The following is an 18,529-nucleotide window of genomic DNA, read 5'->3' as shown; positions in this document are numbered from 1 at the left end:
ACACAAGCTGCTGGAGAACTGTGGCGATATAGTACTTCTTATATGAAGGTCAAGCGCACGAGGAAATCACGTCGTCACACAATGTATCTCGAAACATCTCGCTCATGCACCCAGATACGATACGATCCATGTTTTCATACAAAAATGATGAATGCAGGTAAGCTTCAACATGCAAAAACAAGAACCGTCCTCTGCAATGCTGAGGCCGAGACGACCACCGGCTCATAAGGCGGCCAGACGCAGGGGCGGGGAGGGGGATGCGTGACGTCACGACGGGCCTACCTTGTGACGCCGGGTCGTCCCGCAGCCGCTGCGATGGCCCAGCCGCCACGCGGCCACTGGAACAGAGGGCAGCACCGGTCAGGCCGGCCGGCAGGCGCACGCGCGGGCGACGGCGGGGTCAAGGTCGCGCGGCTCACAGGGTTACGAGGAAAGCTGAGACCTTTAAACGTCTGTATCCCTTCCCGATTTCTTTGAGTTTCAATCGCTGCACAAGAGAAGCCAGCACTTTTCTTTCCAAAATCTTGCCAGGTAGCCACCACAATTTGTTTCACGAAACATGTTGACAACGTAGGTGTGTTGCCAGCTAATTATAGCATTCGCAGCATCTGATAGCAACCGGTTGTAATATGCCAGCTGTCGGACGTAGCCTCGGTAACATGTCAACTGTGAATCCTGTTTGACTTAACAAGTGGGTGTCAGGGAGGTCTCATATGCTGTGTGTTGAGAACTGCAAAAGGAAAACGTGGCCATGTTAAAAAGTTGGTGCTGATAAACGCACTCACGAATAGGCCATGTTGCTGATCGATCGATTGGTCATATTGCTGTTGGCTGCCGCAATCCGTCATGTTGCCAATTCACCAATGCCACCAGCCGTCCATAACTCACAGCCACCCCACCACACCAGCTGTTCATAACTCACAGGCCGCTGTGGGATCGGCGCCGAGCCGGCCGCCGTCGTGGCCGCCTATGGAGAGGTCCTGCTCGCCGAAGCTTCCCTCATACTCGGCCACGTAGCCCAGCGTGGTGTCCAGGCTGACGTCACCGTCTTCTGCTAGATCTTCCTTCTCCACCTGACGAGCAAGGAAGTGGGGTTCGCTGAGGAGGCAGCCTCAGCGAAAATCGAACGGCCGTATGACACTGCGGACTGTGGTGGGCAGATGGCTGTCGATCGGGTCGCGCAAAATTTCCCTTGATAAGTGTAAAACTATTTGCATGGCTACTTCAGAAACTAATGGTGCATAGGTGCAATGGTACACGACAACATTGTTGAATGAAAGACAAATTAAGGTTGTAACAGTGAAACCACAATAGCCGTCGACACGTCAAACATAGTAAAAACAACACTCAGTAACTCAGTAAAAGCTCCAACTGAGCCAGAAAGCCTTAACAATGACCCGTACCCGCCACGCTGACCAAGACGGGCCAACTCTCGAAACAAACGCCGCGCCCATTCCAAAAACATTGCTACTCATTAGCTGCACATAACGCACACCCTCCCCATTCTCTCGTTACTGCAGCCCTGGCCGTCGAACCAGCCCGCGCACGCGGTCCCCGTCATCCACCTCCCCCACCACAGCCTCTCCCGCCGGCCACGTACTTAAAGCCATCGCCAACCGGCGCCGGCCCTGCCGCCGGCGGCTGTCCCCTCGGCGGTGGCGGCGGCGGCCGTCGGACCGGGCGACACCTCGGGGCGTTGCCGTCGGCGACAGATCGGAGCCCAGCTCCACGGGGCTGGCGGGCCGTCGGCCGACCGGCGAGCCCGGAGAGCCGGAGCGGCGCGTCCGTTTGGCCGGCGGGCTGCCGGCCGGCGCCGCGCCGCGACGCCCCGCCGTCGACGGCGTTGACGGTGGCGACGACTGACGGTGGGCAGGGTCAACGGAGGTCACGGGACGATCGGAGAGTGCCAGCTGCCTCATCGCCAACACCTTCGCTTAATTTGGTTAATTACACGGCAGCGGTTCTCGTCATTCGCCATTAATACCAAAGACGTCACAAACTACTGCGCTGCAAAAGATATTTCACCAGACAGCATATAGTGTGGCAGTGAGTCCAGATGGTGCAGCAGCATCCACGTGAAGTAGCTAAACGTGATGTCACCTCTTCGCATCTTGGGCCGTTACTTTGTCAATCAAGAACTGACCTAAGGTAATGGCTGACCTTCAAATCTCACAGGTTAAAACAGGCCGACACAAGTCAGTACAGGTCACAACAGGTCAGCACAAGTCACAATGGGCTAGCACAAGACAGAAGGTTAGCACAGACCATAACAGGTCAGTGCAGATCCTAACACGTCACAACAGGTCAGCGCCGGGCACAGCAGGTCAGTACAGGTCACAACAGGTCAACACAGGTGGCCAGATAATGGTGAGACAAATACCCCGTGGCTTTCACACAGACCGTGCATGTTTACCCGTTGTGAAAAGCAATCACATGCGCTGATACCTCACCGCCAACGACTAGCCATTGCCGCGTGTTACCTGACAGACGCCGGCACTGTTTGCCAAACTTGCAGGACAAGGCTGCACAGGACTCAATAATGGTAACCGGACTTGGGCGAACAGCAAGCCCATGACCAATAGGAAGTCTGCTTCATCACTCCAGCGCAATATCACGCGCGCCAGTAGCCTGAGCTACGACCCTGATTACAACGCACAACGCATCCCAACCTCCACCACCAAATGTTTCAGCTGCATTACAGAACAGACACAATCGCGAACTGAAATGGACAAGCGGCGCTTTCATTGCCAAGCAGCCGCCACTGCGCAGCCTCCAGGCACGGCTACCGAGGCGGGCCGAAGTCCTTTCTTCTGACAGACTTTAAACGGCCACAGGCAGAAGCATTCCGTAGTTCTGCCGTCCGAACGCAAAGAGGGCTAAGCACCAATAGGCAACTTGTTCAGAATAAGCACTTCCAGGTTTCGGCAAAATAAACCTTTTTATGTGTTAAGAAAAATAGCTTTGGATGTCTCCCGACCGCAAGTCGCTCCTAATTTTACATTACAATCAAACTCCATTCCTGAAGAATAGCCTCACAGCCTCACATGAAGCCTCATTGTCGGATTGCCTTCGGATGGCAGAGTTACTTCGATCGTGTTTATAGCACTGTACATACATGGTCATGTCTTGCAGTTTGTAGGCCCAACTGGTTCCCCTAATGCTCTCCCCACGACTTTGTACTTTTGTATTTTGTATTCGATGATGGGCTGGAATGGTTCGCTTCCTATATGTCTGTGCTCCAGGAGGTCAAGAGCCATCGAGGCAAGACAGGGACATCAAGACAAGACAGGGGCATCAAGACAAGACAGGGAAGTCAAGACAAGACAGGGAAGTCAAGACAAGACAGGGATATCAAGACAATGCAGGGACATCAACGCAATACAGGGACACCAAGACAACATGGGACAACAAAGCAAGACAGGGACATCAAGGAAAGACAGGGACATCAAGACAAGACAGGGACATCAAATTAAGGCAGGGACATCAAGACACGGCAGGGGCATCAAGACAAGACAGGGAAATCAAAGCAAGGCAGGTACATTGAGGCAAGACAAGGAAATAAAGGCAAGACAGGGACATCAAGGCAAGACAGGGACACCTTCTGTACACGAGCATGATCTAACCTGGTCCTCGCCGCCACTGAGACCCCTGATCTGTAGCATCTCTGCTGTCTTGATGAAACTGGCCAGCTGAGTCTGTGACACGTTCACACTGCCCTTGTACATGAACTCTATGATGGCCCGTAGGTCAGCGGCCGACGTGTCCTTCAGGAAGAACACCATCTGCTGGCACGGGTTGTCCTGCAACGTACCGGCCACATACTGACACATGCTCGGTATGAAGGACAGGCAGGTAAGTATTGATTCACCGGTCCTGGGGCACATCCATCCCTACAACATTCATTACGATATTAACTTTCAACTGAAAATGCATTCATGTACACCTGAATAGCAATAGTACAGCGCACGTGTCATCATGTGCCATTGGGCGTTACGTCGAACCTAGCTGCTGAGGCTACATGGCGTCGCCTGCCTCTCACCCTGACAGGAGGGGTGAAAACAGCGGGGAATCGAACCTCGTATCTCTGGTTTCCCAGACGCGCAGTGGCTAACGCAGACGCGTTAACCACTACACTACCCGCAACCCCTACAATGCACGTAAACGGATGTTGAGCACAAAATTCCAGGTAGGCGCTTAAAACGCGCTGGCCGAGAACATACGACGCCGTTTTAGGCTAAACCATATGTCTTAGGCGCCTCCAGCACGCTAAACTCGGTTGTCAGCAAGCGCTTTCCTTCAATTTGTGCTTTTGTCACATATTACTATCTTGTGAGCTGTCTAATAAATGCCACTTGCATAGGCATTGTACAGAAACTATCAAGTAATCTTGTGCACAAGGAATATTCACTGTAGTGAGACATACCCATTCTGACACAGAGTGAAGTGCACACTGGATGACCCAAACTAACCACTAATCACCATCACAATGCATATCTCTGTCTTAATAACTTACATATTCCACGCATTTTTACCTTGAACAAGTCTCTGAAGTAAGGGCTGCACGCAGACAGCATCATCCTGTGAGCCTTCACCCTCTGGCCCTCGCAGCACAGGGTGATGTCGACCAGTTCCTCATCTTGCCGCAGGTGATCAAACACCGACGTGATGGAGCTCTGGAAGCCATCCCACTTCAGGCAAAACTTCTGGTTGTTCATAGTCTGGAACAGGAGAAATCGTGCACACTGGCAAGGGTGCAGCCGGAATTTGCGGCGGCTGCGGGCTACCACAATCTGCGATGAAGGGGCTAATAGGGTGAAGGATGAAGGACGAATAAATACAGGATGAAATGAAAAGGAATGAAATCAATTAAGGATGACATGAAAAATTATAAGGGATGAAAGGGCTAAGACCAAGCCTTAGCCCCTTCTTGATATATATATATATATATATATATATATATATATATATATATATATATATGTATGTATTGATATACATCTTGAGGCTAAGACTGAGCCTTAGCCTCACTGACAGTATCGCACACTGCATGCAGACTAGCAAACCCCAGAAACGCTATCAGAATAAACCTAGCACATCAATGAGCTTTGAGCTATGGATGCTGGTTTGCCCTGGTGCCTTGCGCAATTGTTTCAGCTGTATGCCTTACATGCTCACTTAGCTCTCTGCTAGCCTTGTTCCTAAAATACAACTACAGGGTCCCACATGTCACTGCTCATGGTAGCTTCTGTATATGTGTCTATATGGAGTGTTTAAACCTGTATGTGATATCTAAGGCTAAAATCGTTTCTGATCACCAGATTCCCAAATTATATTCAGCAATGCCATGGTAAAAACTATGCAGAACAATAAAAATTTAGGCCTGCTGGGATCCCATGAGCCCCCCCCCCCCCCCCCCCTGGCTGTGCCACTGCACACTGGTGAGTTGAGTTGGTGCGTAGGTCAACAGCTTGCCATCTAATGCCCTAACGGCTTGCCATCTAATGCCCTCACAGCTTGCCATCAAATGCCCTCACAGCTTGCCATCTAATGCCCTTCCAATGCATCATTTATTGAAGGCATGCCCCTAATCTACTAAATCTATGCAATCTGAAAGTGCTAGATACCTATATTTTCAGCTCTGGTTGTATTGAGTAAAACTAGCAAGAGGGCAGATCAATCCCAAACACAGAATGTTCCGAACCAGGGGGCTCATGCCTGAAAACTTACTGGTCTCACTTGCTTCTGGTCTAGATGTTCTGACACTTCTACTTTTGACTGGACCTGATGTGATTTAATTGGCAAATGTTGCCATAACCTTATGAGAGAGCAAACATGAAAGAAATTTTGCTGTCTGACCTCGGAAGCATCTGGCTGAAATCTAAGCCTGGAAATCACTGAATGACTCGCACATTATTTCACTAGCCATTCTGGATCTGAATCTCACCTCAGGCTCAGCTTGTCATGCTTTGGAACACTGTCATGAGATGATACTGCAGTTAAGCTGATGGGGGAACTGGGCTGAGCTGATGGGTACATACATGGACGTCATTGGGGCTTCATGAAACATTCAGCCGCTGAGACTATATGGCACAGCCTGCCTCTCACCAGGGAAGGATGAGCAGGCACCATGAACTGGGTACTGTGACTCCCATTTCCCAGATGTGTAGTGGTTAACACAGACACATAGACCACTGTACTATCAACACCCGACTTGGTACCTACTCATTCAGTCTGTGGTGGCTGAACTCTGCCACCAGTGCTTATGTACTGTGTGAGAAGCAGAAATACTCCATGTTGTATTTCCTAGGGCAGCCAGCTGTGTAGAGCATGGGAAATATGATCCCTTGCCAAATATTTACTATCAGACCATTAGAGCTCACATTACTTGCAGCCAGAGACTAAAAGGGTATTAGGGAGATAATGTTCATCATGGTCTTCAGTGACCTGAGATCATGTGGCATCCTCTGTGTGACTGGGTAGTCATAGTATGTGACACCTGTCCCAAGATTTGTAGACCATTAGCCTGACTCTGGAAACCCTTGCCATGGCTTCACCTGAGGTCATGATGTGCAGTGAAATCAGCTTGATTATGCAATGGTTATGTACAACTTCAAATTTCATGGGGGACAAATTGTCAGCTATTACAAATTTAAAATACATCGAGATGCCCAGGGTTCACTATTTCAGCAGCCATTGTGCAACATCAATGCCCACCTGGGTGGGCAGATGATGACCATTTGCTTGGGTGGATACCAATTTACCCTCCCCCAGATCTCAAAAACTGAAAGAGCTAGACACCAAATTCACAGGGTGGTTTGGTCTGTATGTGAGCTTACTTGTGTACAATTTTCAGGCCAATAAGTTGTGACCTTAAAGTCAAATAGCCTGAACTCAAGATTGATGACCAAAATGTTGGCAGGTCTAATGTAACCACCTTGAGCCTGCACACCCATTCTAAGCAAAAGGTCACTGTTGTTTCCAGTTAAGGTCTGTGACCTTTTTGACCTTTTGCAATGGTCATCAGGTCATGGTGACCAAAACCCTATGAGATTGCTTTGATTCTCAAATCTGAATATGCACAAGGATTATATCATGGGTAATGTTACTAAAATGAATGGTTGAGCCAGGTTGTTTTAGGTCAGTGACTTACTCTGATTCTTAAGAAAGCCATGCAAGATGTTGTTGCAGCCTGAATTATCATGAGATTAGAAATAAGCATTAGAAAGTACCCTATAAAGCAAGCTCCAAGAAGCCATTTATCTAGTAAAACACAGATGGGTTTTGACCTTAGTCTGACCTTTGTACCTGAAGATAGGTCAATGGACTGTGTTGTAATCTCCAGTTTGACTCCTGTGTTATCCATGAAACCAGCTCAGAGATGCATGGCTTTGAGAACACTCTGTTGCATCAGATGGAATGATTCTGTAGAAACTGCCTTGGCAGACAGCCACTGACTGCTTTGACCTGCCGCAAGTCAGGAGCCTTACAAAGTACATGTAATTCTCATCATAGTGTCACAACTCCTAGGGGATCAAATTGACCTTCAGCCCCAAACAATGTGTTAAGGAATACTTTCCCAGCAATAGTAGGCTGTTTATTACATACTCATGCTATTATTTCCTTCAAACCAATACTGGTCTCACATGTTTGCATTTTCACATTTCACAGAATCAGGCATAGCAAAAAAGGCCTACTAATAGCAAGCTAGAAATGACTGCCCCAACAGAGCAATTTTTTAGCCTAAAAAAAACAAAGCAACTGAAGTATTATCTGATGAGCACTCCGCTTTGTTGCAATGCTATAAACCAAAATCCAGCAACAAGTTAACACTGTTATGTGAACCTTGCTTCTGAAGTGACCCACATACTGATGGCCAAACTTTCCAGAAATTTTGAAGTCTGCATACATGGAAAGATTCGATCAAAAATAAATGCGCCATGTGAACCAGAACAACACACCACACCTTCCCATGCATCCAGCAAAAGCTATTCTTGGTGTACTGTTTTTGGTGTATTTCTTTATGCTACATACTGAAATTTTCAGCATTCAATTCATGCATTGATGTATTGATGCCTTTATCACATAACATAGAAGGAAATAGCATAAAACTGACCATGCTGAACCAAGTCGAACAATCAACCTTATGTATGACAGAAGTAATATTGACTGCCTTCATGTGGGCACTAGGGAGCACCATGCCACTAACTGGGCAAAAACAATGGCTTTGTTAAAATATGTTACAATATAACACCCACGCTTCCACCCAACCACACCTACCTCAGCGCAAGCGCATTTTATCATTCTACAGCACAGCATCCTTTTCCAGCTTACCAGTCCGATCCCCTGATTTTGCCAGGGGCGCTAGCCAGCAGCCCTATGGAGCATAAACACACTAGAAAATAAAATTGTCCCTTCTGAATAGCAACAATCGTGGCAGCGTTGTTTTGCACCAACTAGCACACCTCACGACGCAAAGACAGCACGTCGACGCTTCGCCGATCCCCCTTGGTTTTCAGTTTTCCGTCCATAGACTTGCGTTCTATCCGCAACGTTTTTGTAATCAAAACACCCAGACCAAAAACACTGCCAACATAGCCATGACGCGTTGTCGATTTCGATTATCCTCAAAACCAGTTTATCAGGCATTCAAAAATTACTACGTCGTTGGAATAAAACAAATGACGTACAAACGGCACTAGACTGCGCTACATAATGCGACCAGTGGGAAAAAACGCTTGACAGCCACCCGGAAAAACGCGGGTCTCGCACTAATTGACTGCATCGATCGCAGCTCGGCACGGTTGGACGGAGCGGCCACGAGTGGGACGCGCTGTTCGCTAATCTTGACCCTCGTTTCTATCCTGATACATACCAAAGCAGACCCCATGTACCCTGCGCACGTCCCCTCCCCCATGCGATCACCCGCCTGGGGATTCCCTAGCCCGTTGGGGGGCGCGTACTTGGCAGTTTAATGTTACGTGGACTGAACCTCTCGCTGAACTGCTATCGTGCTCGTCCGCTACTCTCATAAGCTAATTTGATCCTTCCGCACACAGTATTCAGAATCAGTCGCGCCATGCAACACCCCGCTGATTGGGCTGGGCGTTGGGAAGTCAAGAGGCAATTAAAAGCAGTTTAAAGAATCTTTATTTCACTTTGCCGCCATCGCCCGGCCTCATACGCATCGCCTATTTCTCAGGTCGCAACGTGGCTGTTCTCGGCAGACCGATCTGGATATCATGTAAATTGAGTGATCTCGCCTCGACATTGTGATACATTATATAATAATATCGCCGATAGGGTATCGCGCGGCAGCTTGGCAAAGACCGCGTAGAACAGAGCACTGAAACTCCCGCCATCAAAACCCACGCTGCTGTTCCCACTTACCGTGGCCTGGCGTTCAACCCATGTAGTTCATGTTACCAGGCTGCCGCTACCCTAATATCTCCTCAACCCGTTTTTTAAAGTGCGATTGGAAACGGTAGTGGCCGTTGGACGTTAAGGGGTAAGGCATCGTTGGTCTGTTAATCGCAACAATGCTCCCCAGTCTTCGGAAAGAAAATTGTTTCTGCTCGTCTCACCGCCCACGGAACGCAGAAACGCCGCGACACCTCACCAGCGTGCTTACCAGGACACCACCGCAAACCGTTCAGAATATCGTCCCAATTACTCAAGTACTAATGATTTATATGTGGGGTCAGAGAGACGATCGTGGGCGAGCGGGACGCGCGCCGAGCACACTTCAGGAACCGATGATCCTCAACGCAACCAACTGGCAGCACATTTGACTGAAAATGACCATGTAGCTTGAGCATAGTTGAGGAGATAGTGGTGAGGGAGCTATATGTTGCATACGCATAGCGGCCTCGGCGCTCTTACGGTCATTGGTGTATAGCGGCTTCGGCGCCCTTACGGCCACTGGTGTATGGCGGCTTCGGCGCTCTTACGGTCATTGGTGTTATCTTCGTCCTTTTTACATAGTCTTGATGGTCTATGATTCTACCAAAGCCCGGCAACGTGCGATTTCCGCCCTCGCGTCATTTGTTTCATGTTCCAACCGCCTCTTCTCTACCCATTTTAGCAGCCTGTCACACCATCCCGAAAACGCTGTTCGGTACACAAGACCCGTGTATTCGGGCGCAAGTTCAAGACACAGACAACTCTCACACGCGGAGACCGGCGAGCGCGGAGACCGGTGAGCGCGGAGACCGGCGAGCGCGGAGCCCAGCACGCGCAGCGCGCGGAATGGACGGCCCTGCCATAGGCGAGCCAGCGGATGGTGCAGTGAACCTGCCGGACGTGTGGGGTGTCAGAGACGATGGTGGGCGACGAACAGGACGCGCGCCGAGATCACTTCAGGAGTCGATGGTCGTCAACGCGATCAGTAGCAGAACTGACTGTGAAAATCATCATGTAGCATGAGCCTAGTTGAGGAGATAGTAGTGGGGGAGTTACAGTAGTCTGGGAGCAACACCAGGACATCACGCACCACCACTGGGCGACTCAGGGAGAAAAAAAACAGCACATCATGCATCACCATGCGGTGACGCATCACTTCCGGGACGAAGCTCGGTCGCCCTGTCCGTTATCCCGCAAGCCGGCCTGTGCCTCACCTTGATGAGATGTGTGGTCGCGGTTGAGGACACAGCTACGGGGGAAGGGGGCCAGCCGCGCTAATACGGCTGGTGGCGCGAGCTGCCGCCCCGGCCGCCGCCACCGCCGCGCTGCTTCCCGCCGCTGTAGCCCTGACCGCCGTCGTAGCCGCCGCCGTAGCCGCTGCCGTAGCCGCTGTCGTACCCGCCGTAACCCCCGTACCCACCGTATCCGCCGTAGTAGTCGCCGCCGTATCCTGAAGCGGACGTTGCCGTCAGATAACGCGGAAGACGCCAGGATCACACGATAGTTAAGCTCAGCGTTCGCGTTCATTTCAAATATTAGAACCCCCACCCCTCCCACAGAACTCATCACACAGACACGAAAAAGGGGCCGCCCGCGCACTTACCCTGACTCAGTGCATCGCGAGGCACCCCATGCGACAGTCTACAGCTGTAAAACGTCACTGCATGGGGGTGCTGATGGACGGCCAGCCCCACAGGTGGTTGCAATTCCGCTCGCCAGGCGCCCAACACGTTCAGGCCTCGTCCAGGTGCCGACACCACCGTGTCACCATTCGGCGATTTATTGGTGGGCCAAGACCGCACTAGGAGCCGCGGGTCCGCACATAGAAAATAAACCCACGCGCGTCCGCCTACGTCACAGCAAAAGCTTCGCAAAACAAGGAAGAACACCAACGAATGCCGCGTCGGGAGCACCCGCTCGCCCGCCGCCACGGGCCTTTGTACCAGCGTGATCCACCGTCTGCTCCCTCTCTCGCACGCACGCGCGCACACTCCAGACACACGCGCACGCACGCAGTCCTCCCCGCCGCGCCCGCACGCGTCACTGTCGCCACGAGCTGTAGGCGTCGGCGTACGGTCGGCTGTGCTCGCGTCCGCCGCCGTACTGCGCCGCTGCCGAACAGAGACACAGCGCTAGAGGCAGGCCGGCGGCGCGCGCGCGCGCGAGATTTTGGCGCGACGAGCACGGCCGCACGGCGCTGTTTCTCGGCGCGCCCCGTACGGTCGCTGACGCTTGGCCGCCGGACGGGCTGGCGTTTTGACCCGCGACGGACGCGCGTGACGTTCGACTCCGAGCCGCACGAGAGCGTGCGCATTCACCCCGCGCTTCGATCGATCAGGTTCTACGGCATTTTCCTGGACGACGTGCCCGAAGAGAAAAACGAAGACGCGGAGATCGGCCCCAAAGCACGCAAGCGCGGCCCAGCTGAGAGGACTTCCGCACGCCCGCAGGCGCACACAACGGCCACTCACCTCCGTAGTTATCGTATCCGCCGCCACCGTAGCCGCCGTAGCCGCCGCCGTAGCCCCCGTAGCCACCGCCCCAGCCGCCGCCCCAGCCACCGCGACCTCCGCGGCCTCCTGTCGGAACACCGGGGTCAGGTCAGGTCGGGTCGGGTCGGATCAGGACTGGTCATGGCAGTCACTTATAATCGACGTCTTCGGAGAAGCCCGATCGCTACAAACACGAACAACGGTCTTGCCGATTGCTGTGATGCACCTCATCTCACAGCCACGCATACACGCATTCGCGCTCTGAAACAGGATGCACAGCATTCCCCTGCTCAGCACATATGGCGGCGGTGGAGGGGAGGAACTTCCCTCCTTGCGGAGTGTCAGCACATTCCTGCTCTCACCTGCTGGCCAACCTTATGCCATGAAGAGCCAAGACGGCGCCAAGGCGGGCTCTTTAGCAAGTGAACTTACGGACATCGCAAACCATCGCCGGCCACAAAGCCGGCACCCAGAGCCCATTGCGCGACGCAAACTTACGCAGCGCGCGCCGGCGCCCTCACCGGAGACAGAACCGTCCTCGCACTCGTCGCTGCCGCGCCGTGCCCGGTCTGCCTCGTGAGTCTTACGTGTCGACACGCCCCGGCGACGCGGCCCCGGTCATCACCTCTCATCATACCCCGTCCGCCGCGCGGCGCGCCGCGCATGCCGCCGCGGCCACCGTCCGGCTTCGGGGTCGCCTTCTTGACGTCCACCTCAATGTCCTTGATCTTGGTCTTGCCGACGCGGATCAGGTCCTGCACGACCTGCTCCTGCTCAAAGGTGATGAAGCAGAAGCCCTTGCGCTGGTTCTTGATCTTATCCATGGGCATCTCGACCTCCACCACCTGCGGCGGAATGAGTGGGCGGTGAGATCCCGAGCGGCACTACAGAGTTCGCTGCTGTGGTGTTTTAAGCAGAATTCAACTATTTCCTTCTCCACGACGTTCTGGAATCATGACAGAGCAGCACTTGGCCCCGACAAAATCATCATTTCAACACGCAACAGCTGACCACGACAAAACCCGGAGGAAACACATTTCCAAGCCCAAAGCACCATCTGCCCTCATATCATCACCACAGCTACCACAGCCAGCTTCCTACCGTGCCCATGGCGCTGAAGTGGTTCTTGATGTCGTCATCGGACATCTCGGGCTTGAGACCGCCGACGAAGATCTTGCCGTGACGCGCCTTGGCCTTCTTTGGGTCCACCTTCTTGCCATTGATGATGTGCTCAGCCTTGTTCAGTACCTGGTGGGGATCACAGATCCAGTCAGCCTTGCACACGCACAGCCCGCTTGGGATGGGGGTCCGGAGCGGGATGCCTCGCACATTCCGCAATTCAGCAGACCCTGCCACACGACTGGCGGCGGCACCAGCCCCGGCCAGCAGGATGCGTCCAGTCTCCAAATCGCCACCCACGGAACGGCACGGCCACGGACGGCGCTTCGAGTCGGCCGGTCGGCCAGCCCACCTTCTCGATGGTTTCGGTGGAGGAGAAGACGAGGAATGCGAAGCCCCGTGACCGGCCAGTGTTGGGATCTGTCTTCACGTTCACGGACTCGATCTCGCCGAACGCGCCGAAGTACTCGCGCAGCTCCTCTGTGGAGGGGCGGAGTCGCGCCGTAAGGAGGCGATCTCCGACACCGTCAAAGGTGACAAGGCAGAGGCTGTAGCCAGTGCAAAGTGGTTGGGTGGCAACACACCATCAGGATGTCATTTAACCACAGATTTAATGATGGAAGTCTATCACAAAGGCTGCCAACTGCACACTTCTCAGAGATAGGAGCATCACAATGTTGAAATTGTGCCCTTGAGTGCCAGGGTGGACAGCTGGTCTGCACATAATAACAATCGAAAGCACTCATGATTGACCAGGAAGACAGCACTTTATCAGCAAGTATCTTCAGGGGAATCCCTCAGAAAATTTCACTGTGAACAGCACAAGCACAGAGACCAGAGAGCAGAAATCTATGACACCATGCAATTCTGATTAAACAATCACTCACTTTCTGAGCTCTCCCAGCTGAGGCCACCGACGAAGAGTTTCCTGGAACAGAGGCAAAGGGGCCGGTCACCACGCGCCCCCGCCCGGCTAAGCCCACGGCGCCGGCCCCGCCAGCGGCCGGGCGCGGGCACACAGACAGAAGAGAGAAAGGTCGGGCATACTTTACCATGGAGAGTTCGTTAGCGGCCCAGAGCTGCTACGTTATGCAGCCAGCGCGGCAGCACCCAGACTGCTCTGAGCCGCGCACGGGCCTCGGGCGCTTGCAAACGGACCGGCCCGGGCCCGAGGCAAGGCAACTGGAGGCATGATGAGGCTGCCAACTGTCACTGCAAAGACGCGGGGGCCCGGCGCCGGTCGGCCGGCGCTGCGGGGTTACGTTAGGGACGGGCCACCCGGCCGGGCATAAATACCGTAGGTGCGGCCCCGGCGAGCCAGGTCACGGGGCGCCCGCAGCTCGCCTGCCGAAGGAGGGTGATGGTCAGTGCGCGCGCCGCCGGCCAAGGCCCGGCCCCAGCGGCGGTTACCTGGACCTGAGCTCTGCCCGCAGCCAGCGAGGAGAGGCCGGCAATGTTTACGAGCTGATGTTCCGGCCGAGAGGCGACGTTGACTATTAAGCTGACAGCTCGAGGAGGACCACTGCAGAGAGAGAATGATGGGAACTGCTCTTACTTGATCCGCAGCATAGAAAAGTCCCGTCAGCAACGTGAGATCTGTTCTGGAATGGCAAATGCAACGCAAGTATGGAGCAAGAGAGCACATCCCGAAATCAACACCACAACGCGGTTCCAAGCAATTCAACCAGAAATACAGTGAAACAGTGGCACAATCCATGTCATGCAACCCAGATGTGTATGGCATATCCAGCTAAAAGATCAATGACCCAAATGATGGACACAACTTCCTGAAGTTTATTCTGTCTTGAAATGCTGTAGCTGCAACTGGAGGGCAATCTGAAATGCACCAAGCCCACAAAGCAAAAAAAGCACCAATACTCAGCTTCAATTGCAAATCAATACAAAGACAACATCAAAGTGGAAGGCAATGCTGTGAAACTGGAACTGGACTGGAAACAGACTGAGATTATTAACAGAAGTATGATTATATGCTGCACAAACTCTGAGGTAAGAGCCAATGCACCAACCAAAAGAGGGGGGCAAACATTATCACAACAGCTTTCAGCCTTCTGGCCATGCAGCTCCTGAGGGAGCAGCCCTGGTACAGCCTGGCAGCCTGACAGAGAACCAGGCCCACCATCAAAAAGGACATGTCAAATTCCTGGTGATCATGACAGAACATTCGAGTCCTTTTCAGGCCCCCGGACTGATGAACTCTGCCCCCACCCCTGCATGACTGAAAGTTGCTGAAAGTGTTCTGGCATCAAACACACAAAACTGAATTTAATGTCAGTTATTATGAAAGTTGATAGGCCAGGTCCCACCTGTCTTTGGTTATCATGTTTACACTTAGCACCATACATAGCTGTGTGCAGTAAATGCATGTTAGCAAAGTGTGCTGGATTCACTGCATGTCCTCCAATCCTGTGGCCCATGTGTTTAACACAACCACCACCCACCTTCACACCCACAGTCTGCAAAGTGTGCCATGCCAGAATACAAATTAGGTCTTAACCTTTCTTAGAACAGTACATCTGTACCTAAAAGACATGCCAGCCCTGGCCAGCACACCTATTACACAAAATGCAAGACTGAGCAAGCAGTACTTCAGGCCAGCTGCAACAAAACAACTTTTGATGAAAGATAATTTGAAATTGCTACCTTAGATAATATATTCCAGTCCCTCTCACACACACACAATTAGAGCACAGTGAAACATAATTTATTTAAAGAAGCAATCACACAAAAACAAAGGAAAATACAAAAGGAAAAATAAATTTCCTTTCATGACTTGACATGACTATCATCACACTTCATTTACATCATTTAATTTGACTGCCATCATTTAATTTACATATCAGGCCTGACCAGCACATACATTATGTTTAGAACAAGACTGACCTTGGATACTAAAGGTCAATTGCCATGAAAAAATTAACCACGAAGGGCAATTCGATATTGCTTCCTTTGAAATAATATCCCATTCTCCGCTTGAACACACAACTGGAACATAATGCAAGATAGAAGTTTAATGAAAGAAATTATTTAACAAAAATTACAATTAAAAAGGAAAAATGTGCTCCCTTTCATGACCCAATCATTGCAACTCACCTATATCTTAAATGGCAGGAAGCAAACAAGCATATTTATTGAAAGAAGCAATCACGCAAAAACAAAGGAAAATACAAAAGGAAAAATAAATTTCCTTTCATGACTTTATCATCACACTTCATTTACATCATTTAATTTGACTGCCATCATTTAATTTACTTATCAGGCCTGACCAGCACATACATTATGTTTGGAACAAGATTGACCTTGGATACTAAAGGTCAATTGCCATGAAAAAATTAACCACGAAGGGCAATTCGATATTGCTTCCTTTGAAATAATATCCCATTCTCTGCTTGAACACAACTGGAACATAATGCAAGATAGAAGTTTAATGAAATAAATTATTTAACAAAAATTACAGTTAAAAAGGAAAAATGTGCTCCCTTTCATGACTCAATCATTGCAACTCATCTATATCTTAAATGGCAAGAAGCAAACAAGCATAACAAAACCCCCAAAATATTATGGGAAATAGACTAGGATGGGCCAATCCAGAAGTTCATTCAAACACAAAAGAGAAAGGATTTTTGCACAGCTCAATCGACATGCAACACAATTAGCAGTTTTTTCATCTTAGGGGCCCAAACTGGGAACCAGTGGCAGACCAATGAACAAGACATTTGAGGCACACCAAACCAAGCCCAAAATGGTGCAGCCAACTTACCACTTGAAGCAGGGATAGGAGCCTCCCAAATTATATTGATCATCTGATTTCCACTTATTATCACTGATCCTCTGCACAAGACAGGCCTATCATAATGAATGTATTTCCAATTCAGTATTTAGTACCACACTGCACCATTACAAAATTTGCAGCATTCAAAATGCCCCTTTCATTTTGAGACATTCAAAATCATTAAAGACTGATGATAGATGGGATTAGCAGCCTAAAATATATGGATAGACTTGTGGCCTTGGAATTGTATTTACTAAAATGCCATAGACTTATGAGGGGATCTTACAGAGGTAAACAAGAATATGAATGAAGTAGACAAGGCAGATATACATAAAGCACTGGAAATTAACCTGGGATATAAGATAAAAAGTAGCCAGATTTCTTTACTCAAAGGCAGCCAAACTATGAAAAGGCATATGTCATGAAATTAATAGGTAGTGTCTGATTGGAACATGTGGACAAAACTGTAGGATAGAGCTTTCTACAAGCATCTGACATTCATTGGAATATTACATCGGCCTACAAAATTCTGAACTGCCAAATTTTTGCAAGTCAGGTGGTAAGATCATTTGAGGCATGTGTATGAAAAACGGCATGGATCCTACTTGATCCTGCTTGAAATGTATATTCTGGCCAGTGCTTAGCTGGCCAGAATGGTCAAGGCCTTAGCTGGCCAACCCCACACCAGCACTTATGAAACTTTGCATGGGCAATGATCAATCATGAGTGAAACCCACACAGAAATCTCCTTTAAAATGAGCACAACCATGTCAATTATCTCCCAAACTGTATTCAGTGCAATACCCTGGGAACACAGAACAATGAGCAAGAGCATATGACTTACAAATGACTCAAACAGTATCAGTATGCCTTCCTGCCATACCCATGGATACACCAGATGTAAGGGGCAGAACATTCTAAGAAATCATTTGAGAATTACTGACTGGACCTGCAATAACTGCCACTGCCATACAGAGCTTTGTCTTGCATGCCAGCAATTAACCTCTCCAGAAGCACATCAAACACATCCTTTGATAGGCAAAAACCATCTGAATGACACACTTTGCAGACTGGCATTTCCCAATAAGTGTGCGACGGTAGCACACATAACTGACCTCTCGTCATCTCTGCCCGGAGCCTCAGCCGCGCCGCTGTCCTTGCCGGCACCGTCTCCACCTCCGTTGGCATTCTTCGAACTTCCATTCTCCTGTGGAAGAGCTTCGCCAGAGTTGAAGCCTTCGTTGCCCGTGTAGTCTGATGTGAAGTCTTCGCTCATCTGCACATCATTCCCAGTGTCAGCCATGACTTCTGTGAAGAGCGCACTCCCAAAGATGGCGCCGACCGGAAACAGAACGGTCCTGACGCGCAAAATCGATAGGACGCATTCTGGGTAGTAGTTCACAATACATCCACCAGGCGGACTGCAGAAGCGCCGTAGCAAAACGGGACCATAACAACGCACTCAAGCACCACGACTGGTACAAATCAACTCACCTTTCGCACTCTTCTGTGTTCCAAGTCAAGAAGATAAAAGTTCACCAGTTAATAGCCTGAAACTGCCCACAACCCAGGTGCGGCCCCAACCCTGCCAAGTTTTGGACGCGAGAGGCCGGCGCCGTGATACACCGTTGCCAAGTTATTTTACAAAATATATGTCTTGATATGCCAAATGCTGACTAATCAAACAGCAATTGCTTGTGTGGACAGTTTTTACCAAAGCGTATGTGTG

The 18,529-nt window shown here is 50.6% G+C and overlaps 2 protein-coding genes across 5 annotated transcripts; both read right to left on the bottom strand.

Moving 5' to 3' along the window:
- Positions 1 to 278: 278 nt before the first annotated feature.
- LOC119104712 (broad-complex core protein isoforms 1/2/3/4/5) lies at positions 279 to 8,516 on the bottom strand. The gene is made up of 6 exons (XM_037228427.1): positions 8,332 to 8,516; positions 4,533 to 4,718; positions 3,624 to 3,800; positions 1,769 to 1,859; positions 923 to 1,111; positions 279 to 310 (listed from the first exon to the last, which is right to left on the bottom strand). The coding sequence occupies exons 2-6, from the start codon at positions 4,713 to 4,715 to the stop codon at positions 279 to 281; spliced, it is 672 nt and encodes a 223-aa protein (XP_037084322.1). The 5' UTR covers positions 4,716 to 4,718; positions 8,332 to 8,516.
- A 1,594-nt stretch (positions 8,517 to 10,110) lies between these two features.
- On the bottom strand, positions 10,111 to 18,414 carry LOC119104426 (RNA-binding protein squid). Of its 4 annotated transcripts, none has more exons than XM_037228121.1 (9): positions 18,295 to 18,414; positions 17,916 to 18,108; positions 13,898 to 13,938; positions 13,363 to 13,490; positions 12,993 to 13,139; positions 12,517 to 12,736; positions 11,871 to 11,978; positions 10,614 to 10,849; positions 10,111 to 10,290 (listed from the first exon to the last, which is right to left on the bottom strand). In XM_037228121.1, exons 2-8 carry the CDS (start codon positions 18,101 to 18,103, stop codon positions 10,674 to 10,676), a joined length of 1,008 nt encoding a protein of 335 aa, XP_037084016.1. In that variant the 5' UTR covers positions 18,104 to 18,108; positions 18,295 to 18,414; the 3' UTR covers positions 10,111 to 10,290; positions 10,614 to 10,673. The 4 variants fall into 4 exon arrangements, with proteins under 4 accessions (XP_037084016.1, XP_037084017.1, XP_037084018.1 ...); XM_037228122.1 differs by having other exon boundaries at positions 11,871 to 11,975; XM_037228123.1 differs by having other exon boundaries at positions 17,916 to 18,076.
- Positions 18,415 to 18,529: the final 115 nt, after the last annotated feature.

This window comes from Pollicipes pollicipes, unplaced genomic scaffold, assembly GCF_011947565.3.
Source record: "Pollicipes pollicipes isolate AB1234 unplaced genomic scaffold, Ppol_2.1 Scaffold_6052;HRSCAF=7182_pilon_pilon_pilon, whole genome shotgun sequence".
Taxonomy (NCBI): Eukaryota; Metazoa; Arthropoda; class Thecostraca; order Pollicipedomorpha; family Pollicipedidae; genus Pollicipes; species Pollicipes pollicipes.
This window is presented reverse-complemented; position numbering and strand designations above follow the sequence as displayed.

Coding starts and splice junctions, on each gene's coding strand:
- LOC119104426 (XM_037228121.1), bottom strand. CDS start 18,103: ATGGCTGACACTGGGAATGATGTGCAGATGAGCGAAGACTTCACATCA. Junction 12,737..12,992: donor ACTTCAGCGCCATGGGCACG/GTAGGAAGCTGG, acceptor ATTCCGCCGCAG/GTGGTGGAGGTCGAGATGCC. Junction 10,850..11,870: donor CGGATACGATAACTACGGAG/GTGAGTGGCCGT, acceptor CGTCCGCTTCAG/GATACGGCGGCGACTACTAC.
- LOC119104712 (XM_037228427.1), bottom strand. CDS start 4,715: ATGAACAACCAGAAGTTTTGCCTGAAGTGGGATGGCTTCCAGAGCTCC. Junction 1,112..1,768: donor ACGGACGCGCCGCTCCGGCT/CTCCGGGCTCGC, acceptor ATTTTCGCTGAG/GCTGCCTCCTCAGCGAACCC. Junction 311..922: donor CGCCGATCCCACAGCGGCCT/GTGAGTTATGAA, acceptor GGGCCATCGCAG/CGGCTGCGGGACGACCCGGC.